The 9,850-nt window shown below is 58.1% G+C and overlaps 1 protein-coding gene across 2 annotated transcripts in view; it reads right to left on the minus strand.

Annotated features, from left to right (window-relative positions):
• NUDT3 (nudix hydrolase 3) overlaps positions 1–8,122 on the minus strand; it is a 94,089-nt gene extending 85,967 nt beyond the window's left edge. The window contains exon 1 of one of the 2 annotated variants that reach the window (XM_073670647.1): positions 7,872–8,122. In XM_073670647.1, coding sequence (XP_073526748.1) covers positions 7,872–7,970 — 99 coding nt within the window. In that variant the 5' untranslated portion in view covers positions 7,971–8,122. The remainder of the gene's footprint in view (positions 1–7,871) is intronic. The other variant, XM_073670646.1, reaches the window with a different exon arrangement.
• Positions 8,123–9,850: the final 1,728 nt, after the last annotated feature.

Consider the following 9,850-nt stretch of genomic DNA (forward strand, 5'->3'; position numbering starts at 1 on the left):
GCACTCCACAGATAGCACTGCTGGCAATAGTGGAGGAGGAGAGAGAGGGAGCACTCCACAGGCAGCACTGCTGGCAATAGTGGAGGAGGAGAGTGAGGGAGCACTCCACAGGCAGCACTGCTGGTAAGAGGGGAGGAGGGGGGGGGGGGTGAGAGGGAGCACTCCACAGGCAGCACTGCTGGTAATAGGGGAGGGGGGGGGTGAGAGGGAGTACTCCACAGGCAGCACTGCTGGCAATAGGGGAGGAGGGGGGGTGAGAGGGAGTACTCCACAGGCAGCACTGCTGGCAATAGGGGAGGAGGGGGGTGAGAGGGAGCACTCCACAGGCAGCACTGCTGGCAATAGTGGAGGAGGAGAGAGAGGGAGCACTCCACAGGCAGCACTGCTGGCAATAGTGGAGGAGGAGAGAGAGGGAGCACTCCACAGGCAGCACTGCTGGCAATAGTGGAGGAGGAGAGAGAGGGAGAGCTCCACAGGCAGCACTGCTGGCAATAGTGGAGGAGGAGAGAGAGGGAGCACTCCACAGGCAGCACTGCTGGTAATAGGGGAGGAGGGGGGGGTGAGAGGGAGCACTCCACAGGCAGCACTGCTGGTAATAGGGGAGGAGGGGGGGTGAGAGGGAGCACTCCACAGGCAGTACTGCTGGTAATAGGGGAGGAGGGGGGGTGAGAGGGAGCACTCCACAGGCAGCACTGCTGGCAATAGTGGAGGAGGAGAGAGAGGGAGCACTCCACAGGCAGCACTGCTGGTAATAGGGGAGGAGGGGGGGGTGAGAGGGAGCACTCCACAGGCAGCATTGCTGGTAATAGGGGAGGAGGGGGGTGAGAGGGAGCACTCCACAGGCAGCACTGATGGCAATAGGGGAGGAGGGGGGGTGAGAGGGAGTACTCCACAGGCAGCACTGCTGGCAATAGGGGAGGAGGGGGTGAGAGGGAGCACTCCACAGGCAGCACTGCTGGCAATAGTGGAGGAGGAGAGAGAGGGAGCACTCCACAGGCAGCACTGCTGGCAATAGTGGAGGAGGAGAGAGAGGGAGCACTCCACAGGCAGCACTGCTGGCAATAGTGGAGGAGGAGAGAGAGGGAGCACTCCACAGGCAGCACTGCTGGCAATAGTGGAGGAGGAGAGAGAGGGAGCACTCCACAGGCAGCACTGCTGGTAAGAGGGGAGGAGGGGGGGGGGGTGAGAGGGAGCACTCCACAGGCAGCACTGCTGGTAATAGGGGAGGGGGGGGGTGAGAGGGAGCACTCCACAGGCAGCACTGCTGGCAATAGGGGAGGAGGGGGGGTGAGAGGGAGTACTCCACAGGCAGCACTGCTGGCAATAGGGGAGGAGGGGGGTGAGAGGGAGCACTCCACAGGCAGCACTGCTGGCAATAGTGGAGGAGGAGAGAGAGGGAGCACTCCACAGGCAGCACTGCTGGCAATAGTGGAGGAGGAGAGAGAGGGAGCACTCCACAGGCAGCACTGCTGGCAATAGTGGAGGAGGAGAGAGAGGGAGCACTCCACAGGCAGCACTGCTGGCAATAGTGGAGGAGGAGAGAGAGGGAGCACTCCACAGGCAGCACTGCTGGTAATAGGGGAGGAGGGGGGGGTGAGAGGGAGCACTCCACAGGCAGCACTGCTGGTAATAGGGGAGGAGGGGGGGTGAGAGGGAGCACTCCACAGGCAGCACTGCTGGTAATAGGGGAGGAGGGGGGGTGAGAGGGAGCACTCCACAGGCAGCACTGCTGGCAATAGTGGAGGAGGAGAGAGAGGGAGCACTCCACAGGCAGCACTGCTGGTAATAGGGGAGGAGGGGGGGGTGAGAGGGAGCACTCCACAGGCAGCATTGCTGGTAATAGGGGAGGAGGGGGGTGAGAGGGAGCACTCCACAGGCAGCACTGATGGCAATAGGGGAGGAGGGGGGGTGAGAGGGAGTACTCCACAGGCAGCACTGCTGGCAATAGGGGAGGAGGGGGTGAGGGAGCACTCCACAGGCAGCACTGCTGGCAATAGTGGAGGAGGAGAGAGAGGGAGCACTCCACAGGCAGCACTGCTGGCAATAGTGGAGGAGGAGAGAGAGGGAGCACTCCACAGGCAGCACTGCTGGCAATAGTGGAGGAGGAGAGAGAGGGAGCACTCCACAGGCAGCACTGCTGGCAATAGTGGAGGAGGAGAGAGAGGGAGCACTCCACAGGCAGCACTGCTGGCAATAGTGGAGGAGGAGAGAGAGGGAGCACTCCACAGGCAGCACTGCTGGCAATAGTGGAGGAGGAGAGAGAGGGAGCACTCCACAGGCAGCACTGCTGGCAATAGTGGAGGAGGAGAGAGAGGGAGCACCCCACAGGCAGCACTGCTGGCAATAGTGGAGGAGGAGAGAGAGGGAGCACTCCACAGGCAGCACTGCTGGTAATAGGGGAGGAGGGGGGATGAGAGGAAGCACTCCACAGGCAGCACTGTTGGTAATAGGGGAGGAGGGGGTGAGAGGGAGCACTCCACAGGCAGCACTGCTGGTAATAGGGGAGGAGGGGGGGTGAGAGGGAGCACTCCACAGGCAGCATTGCTCATGGAGAAGGGCGGGAGTACTGAGGGGTGGAAAGCACTCCACAGGCAGCACTGCTGGCAATAGTGGAGGAGGAGAGAGAGGGAGCACTCCACAGGCAGCACTGCTGGCAATAGTGGAGGAGGAGAGAGAGGGAGCACTCCACAGGCAGCACTGCTGGCAATAGTGGAGGAGGAGAGAGAGGGAGCACTCCACAGGCAGCACTGCTGGCAATAGTGGAGGAGGAGAGAGAGGGAGCACTCCACAGGCAGCACTGCTGGCAATAGTGGAGGAGGAGAGAGAGGGAGCACTCCACAGGCAGCACTGCTGGTAATAGGGGAAGAGGGGGGGTGAGAGGGAGCACTCCACGGGCAGCACTGCTGGTAATAGGGGAGGAGGGGGGGTGAGAGGGAGCACTCCACAGGCAGCACTGCTGGCAATAGGGGAGGAGGGGGGGTGAGAGGGAGTACTCCACAGGCAGCACTGCTGGCAATAGTGGAGGATGAGAGAGAGGGAGCACTCCACAGGCAGCACTGCTGGCAATAGTGGAGGAGGAGAGAGAGGGAGCACTCCACAGGCAGCACTGCTGGCAATACTGGAGGAGAGAGAGGGAGCACTCCACAGGCAGCACTGCTGGTAATAGGGAGGAGGGGGGGTGAGAGGGAGCACTCCACAGGCAGCACTGCTGGTAATAGGGGAGGAGGGGGGGTGAGAGGGAGCACTCCACAGGCAGCACTGCTGGTAATAGGGGAGGGGGGGGGGGGGTGAGAGGGAGCACTCCACAGGCAGCACTGCTGGTAATAGGGGAGGAGGGGGGGGTGAGAGGGAGCACTCCACAGGCAGCACTGCTGGTAATAGGGGAGGAGGGGGGGTGAGAGGGAGCACTCCACAGGCAGCATTGCTCATGGAGAAGGGCGGGAGTACTGAGGGGTGGAAAGCACTCCACAGGCAGCACTGCTGGCAATAGTGGAGGAGGAGAGAGAGGGAGCACTCCACAGGCAGCACTGCTGGCAATAGTGGAGGAGGAGAGAGAGGGAGCACTCCACAGGCAGCACTGCTGGTAATAGGGGAGGAGGGGGGTAAGAGGGAGCACTCCACAGGCAGCACTGCTGGCAATAGTGGAGGAGGAGAGAGAGGGAGCACTCCACAGGCAGCACTGCTGGCAATAGTGGAGGAGGAGAGAGAGGGAGCACTCCACAGACAGCACTGCTGGCAATAGTGGAGGAGGAGAGAGAGGGAGCACTCCACAGGCAGCACTGCTGGCAACAGTGGAGGAGGAGAGAGAGGGAGCACTCCACAGGCAGCACTGCTGGCAATAGTGGAGGAGGAGAGAGAGGGAGCACTCCACAGGCAGCACTGCTGGCAATAGTGGAGGAGGAGAGAGAGGGAGCACTCCACAGGCAGCACTGCTGGCAATAGTGGAGGAGGAGAGAGAGGGAGCACTCCACAGGCAGCACTGCTGGCAATAGTGGAGGAGGAGAGAGAGGGAGCACTCCACAGGCAGCACTGCTGGCAATAGTGGAGGAGGAGAGAGAGGGAGCACTCCACAGGCAGCACTGCTGGCAATAGTGGAGGAGGAGAGAGAGGGAGCACCCCACAGGCAGCACTGCTGGCAATAGTGGAGGAGGAGAGAGAGGGAGCACTCCACAGGCAGCACTGCTGGCAATAGTGGAGGAGGAGAGAGAGGGAGCACTCCACAGGCAGCACTGCTGGCAATAGTGGAGGAGGAGAGAGAGGGAGCACTCCACAGGCAGCACTGCTGGCAATAGTGGAGGAGGAGAGAGAGGGAGCACTCCACAGGCAGCACTGCTGGCAATAGTGGAGGAGGAGAGAGAGGGAGCACTCCACAGGCAGCACTGCTGGCAATAGTGGAGGAGGAGAGAGAGGGAGCACTCCACAGGCAGCACTGCTGGTAATAGGGGAGGAGGGGGGGTGAGAGGGAGCACTCCACGGGCAGCACTGCTGGTAATAGGGGAGGAGGGGGGGTGAGAGGGAGCACTCCACAGGCAGCACTGCTGGCAATAGGGGAGGAGGGGGGGGTGAGAGGGAGTACTCCACAGGCAGCACTGCTGGCAATAGTGGAGGAGGAGAGAGAGGGAGCACTCCACAGGCAGCACTGCTGGCAATAGTGGAGGAGGAGAGAGAGGGAGCACCCCACAGGCAGCACTGCTGGCAATAGTGGAGGAGGAGAGAGAGGGAGCACTCCACAGGCAGCACTGCTGGCAATAGTGGAGGAGGAGAGAGAGGGAGCACTCCACAGGCAGCACTGCTGGCAATAGTGGAGGAGGAGAGAGAGGGAGCACTCCACAGGCAGCACTGCTGGCAATAGTGGAGGAGGAGAGAGAGGGAGCACTCCACAGGCAGCACTGCTGGCAATAGTGGAGGAGGAGAGAGAGGGAGCACTCCACAGGCAGCACTGCTGGCAATAGTGGAGGAGGAGAGAGAGGGAGCACTCCACAGGCAGCACTGCTGGTAATAGGGGAGGAGGGGGGGTGAGAGGGAGCACTCCACGGGCAGCACTGCTGGTAATAGGGGAGGAGGGGGGGTGAGAGGGAGCACTCCACAGGCAGCACTGCTGGCAATAGGGGAGGAGGGGGGGTGAGAGGGAGTACTCCACAGGCAGCACTGCTGGCAATAGTGGAGGATGAGAGAGAGGGAGCACTCCACAGGCAGCACTGCTGGCAATAGTGGAGGAGGAGAGAGAGGGAGCACTCCACAGGCAGCACTGCTGGCAATAGTGGAGGAGGAGAGAGAGGGAGCACTCCACAGGCAGCACTGCTGGCAATAGTGGAGGAGGAGAGAGAGGGAGCACCCCACAGGCAGCACTGCTGGCAATAGTGGAGGAGGAGAGAGAGGGAGCACTCCACAGGCAGCACTGCTGGCAATAGTGGAGGAGGAGAGAGAGGGAGCACTCCACAGGCAGCACTGCTGGCAATAGTGGAGGAGGAGAGAGAGGGAGCACTCCACAGGCAGCACTGCTGGCAATAGTGGAGGAGGAGAGAGAGGGAGCACTCCACAGGCAGCACTGCTGGCAATAGTGGAGGAGGGGGGGTGAGAGGGAGCACTCCACAGGCAGCACTGCTGGTAATAGGGGAGGAGGGGGGGGGTGAGAGGGAGCAATCCACAGGCAGCACTGCTGGTAATAGGGGAGGAGGGGGGGGTGAGAGGGAGCACTCCACAGGCAGCACTGCTGGTAATAGGGGAGGAGGGGGGGTGAGAGGGAGCACTCCACAGGCAGCACTGCTGGTAATATGGGAGGAGGGGGGGTGAGAGGGAGCACTCCACAGGCAGCACTGCTGGTAATAGGGGAGGGGGGGGTGAGAGGGAGCACTCCACAGGCAGCACTGCTGGTAATAGGGGAGGAGGGGGGGGGTGAGAGGGAGCACTCCACAGGCAGCACTGCTGGTAAAAGGGGAGGAGGGGGGGGGGTGAGAGGGAGCACTCCACAGGCAGCATTGCTCATGGAGAAGGGCGGGAGTACTGTGGGGTGGAAAGCACTCCACAGGCAGCACTGCTGGCAATAGTGGAGGAGGAGAGAAAGGGAGCACTCCACAGGCAGCACTGCTGGCAATAGTGGAGGAGGAGAGAGAGGGAGCACTCCACAGGCAGCACTGCTGGTAATAGGGGAGGAGGGGGTAAGAGGGAGCACTCCACAGGCAGCACTGCTGGCAATAGTGGAGGAGGAGAGAGAGGGAGCACTCCACAGGCAGCACTGCTGGCAATAGTGGAGGAGGAGAGAGAGGGAGCACTCCACAGACAGCACTGCTGGCAATAGTGGAGGAGGAGAGAGAGGGAGCACTCCACAGGCAGCACTGCTGGCAACAGTGGAGGAGGAGAGAGAGGGAGCACTCCACAGGCAGCACTGCTGGCAATAGTGGAGGAGGAGAGAGAGGGAGCACTCCACAGGCAGCACTGCTGGCAATAGTGGAGGAGGAGAGAGAGGGAGCACTCCACAGGCAGCACTGCTGGCAATAGTGGAGGAGAGAGAGGGAGCACTCCACAGGCAGCACTGCTGGCAATAGTGGAGGAGGAGAGAGAGGGAGCACTCCACAGGCAGCACTGCTGGCAATAGTGGAGGAGGAGAGAGAGGGAGCACCCCACAGGCAGAACTGCTGGCAATAGTGGAGGAGGAGAGAGAGGGAGCACTCCACAGGCAGCACTGCTGGTAATAGGGGAGGAGGGGGGGGGGTGAGAGGGAGCACTCCACAGGCACAACTGCTGGGGGGGGGGAGGCAAGAGGGAGCAAACAGACAGCAGTGCTCATGGAGGGAGATAGGAAGGGAAGAGCTCCGCAGGCAGTAGATGGGCAGCACTGCTAGATGTCACAAACACTGTGCTAGTTGGTTTCTTATTTGTCCACTTTTTTATGGAGGGCTGAAGTTAACTTCTTATTTGGCAATTTTTTCCCCCTGTTTTTTACAGGTTTAACTACAAAAATCACAATAATAAAAATGCAGTGAGGTGCTCTGATATGAATACACTTAAAAGCAGCTACAAAAATGATATGCTGGCACAAAAATGGGCACCCATGGGTGTTACTGAAAGGGTTAAATGACTTTGGGCCAGTGATCTCACAATGCAGACACACAGATAGTGATGACCCACATCTAATTCAGGTCACTCCAGCCTGGCCCAATTAGGTTCTGAGCATCACAACTGGCATAAAGGTGAGCAGTCGATTTTAATAACTTGAATAAGTAACTGGTGTATTCAAGGGGTTAAATGACTTTGGGCCACTGATCTCACAGCACCATTACATAGATAGTGATGCCCCCGTCAAAGTAAGGTCACTCCAGCCTGGCCCAAATGGGTTCTGGGCATCATAGTGGGCAACTAGAATTTTTTGCTGTATTAGTATAAACGGGTCACCACTATCTGTGTGTCTGCACTGTGTGATCAGTGGCCCAGAGTCATTTAACGCCCTTCAGTGCCCACTTTGATGCCCTTTTTTGTGCCAGTGTATAATTTTTGCAGTGGCTTTGAAGTGGATTCACATCAGGGCACCTCACAGCATTGTATTTTTTTATTTTGTAGTTAAACCTGTAAGAGAAAAAAAAACAGAAAAAAAATTGCAGAATAAGAAACTGGAGGAATAAAAAACACTTTCAGCATCCTGTCACAAAAGGATATTCTCCTAAAAGCCAGGCAAGGCCTCCAGAGAGCACAGCACTAGCCAGGAAGATAATGGGGGGCAGCACAACAGGAGGGGCAGCTGACGGACAACGGCCCGCACTGACCACAGCAGCACTGCGACACCCTGTACAGAGACAGCCATGAGCAGCTGCCCTCACCACCGGCTGCATCCACATGCATTGTTCCCATCCACCCCTCCCCCACCGTATACACACTTCATTCTCGGCCCCGCTCCGAAAGCACACGCACGCTGCCCGCTTCTTATACCCGTCCCGATCATACGTCCGGGTCTGGCTGTTCTTCAGCTTCATCATCCTATTCCTCCCCCGTCACTTCCGTCCCCGGTTCCCCCGCCAGTGTCGGCCGTCTCTGAGGGGCTACGTAGACTGTGCTCGTGACAGCGGGCGCTGCTCTGAGGGGCGCGGCTCTGAGGGGCTCTGCTGTGAGGGGCGCTGCTGTGAGGGGCGCTGCGCTGAGGGGCTCTGCTCTGAGGGGCTCTGCTCTATGGCTGCTCTACTTGTGGCCTGACTCGATGAGGTTTTCTCGTAGTGCAGCCATGTTGTAGAAGCCAAACGTGCCCTACTAAAGCGACATAGAAGCCACACGTTCTTCTCCGGGGCTCAGTTGCTAACGACGTGGGTGCCATGTAAGGCTTTGTTCACACCAATGTTAATGCCACTGCTCTGACAACGAGGATTATTAATGGCAGTGACAAATTTACATTGGGCTTCACCCTTCTCCGCATTCACTAGAATGATCTTTGCCCCAGTGTCTGCTATTGTTTCTGGCTCAGCCCCCAGTGTACAGAAACCTCACACTATGTCCCTATTGTTTCTGGCTCAGCCCCCAGTGTACAGAAACCTCACACTATGTCCCTATTGTTTCTGGCTCAGCCCCCAGTGTACAGAAACCTCACACTATGTCCCTATTGTTTCTGGCTCAGCCCCCAGTGTACAGAAACCTCACACCATGTCCCTATTGTTTCTGGCTCAGCCCCCAGTGTACAGAAACCTCACACCATGTCCCTATTGTTTCTGGCTCAGCCCCCAGTGTACAGAAACCTCACACCATGTCCCTATTGTTTCTGGCTCAGCCCCCAGTGTACAGAAACCTCACACCATGTCCCTATTGTTTCTGGCTCAGCCCCCAGTGTACAGAAACCTCACACCATGTCCCTATTGTTTCTGGCTCAGCCCCCAGTGTACAGAAACCTCACACCATGTCCCTATTGTTTCTGGCTCAGCCCCCAGTGTACAGAAACCTCACACCATGTCCCTATTGTTTCTGGCTCAGCCCCCTGTGTACAGAAACCTCACACCATGTCCCTATTGTTTCTGGCTCAGCCCCCTGTGTACAGAAACCTCACACCATGTCCCTATTGTTTCTGGCTCAGCCCCCTGTGTACAGAAACCTCACACCATGTCCCTATTGTTTCTGGCTCAGCCCCCTGTGTACAGAAACCTCACACCATGTCCCTATTGTTTCTGGCTCAGCCCCCAGTGTACAGAAACCTCACACCATGTCCCTATTGTTTCTGGCTCAGCCCCCAGTGTACAGAAACCTCACACCATGTCCCTATTGTTTCTGGCTCAGCCCCCAGTGTACAGAAACCTCACACCATGTCCCTATTGTTTCTGGCTCAGCCCCCTGTGTACAGAAACCTCACACCATGTCCCTATTGTTTCTGGCTCAGCCCCCTGTGTACAGAAACCTCACACCATGTCCCTATTGTTTCTGGCTCAGCCCCCAGTGTACAGAAACCTCACACCATGTCCCTATTGTTTCTGGCTCAGCCCCCTGTGTACAGAAACCTCACACCATGTCCCTATTGTTTCTGGCTCAGCCCCCAGTGTACAGAAACCTCACACCATGTCCCTATTGTTTCTGGCTCAGCCCCCAGTGTACAGAAACCTCACACCATGTCCCTATTGTTTCTGGCTCAGCCCCCTGTGTACAGAAACCTCACACTATGTCCCTATTGTTTCTGGCTCAGCCCCCAGTGTACAGAAACCTCACACTATGTCCCTATTGTTTCTGGCTCAGCCCCCAGTGTACAGAAACCTCACACTATGTCCCTATTGTTTCTGGCTCAGCCCCCAGTGTACAGAAACCTCACACTATGTCCCTATTGTTTCTGGCTCAGCCCCCAGTGTACAGAAACCTCACACTATGTCCCTATTGTTTCTGGCTCAGC

Source organism: Phyllobates terribilis, unplaced genomic scaffold (assembly GCF_046119375.1).
Source record: "Phyllobates terribilis strain yellow unplaced genomic scaffold, ASM4611937v1 Scaffold_2__4_contigs__length_985480577, whole genome shotgun sequence".
In the NCBI taxonomy this organism is placed as follows: Eukaryota; Metazoa; Chordata; class Amphibia; order Anura; family Dendrobatidae; genus Phyllobates; species Phyllobates terribilis.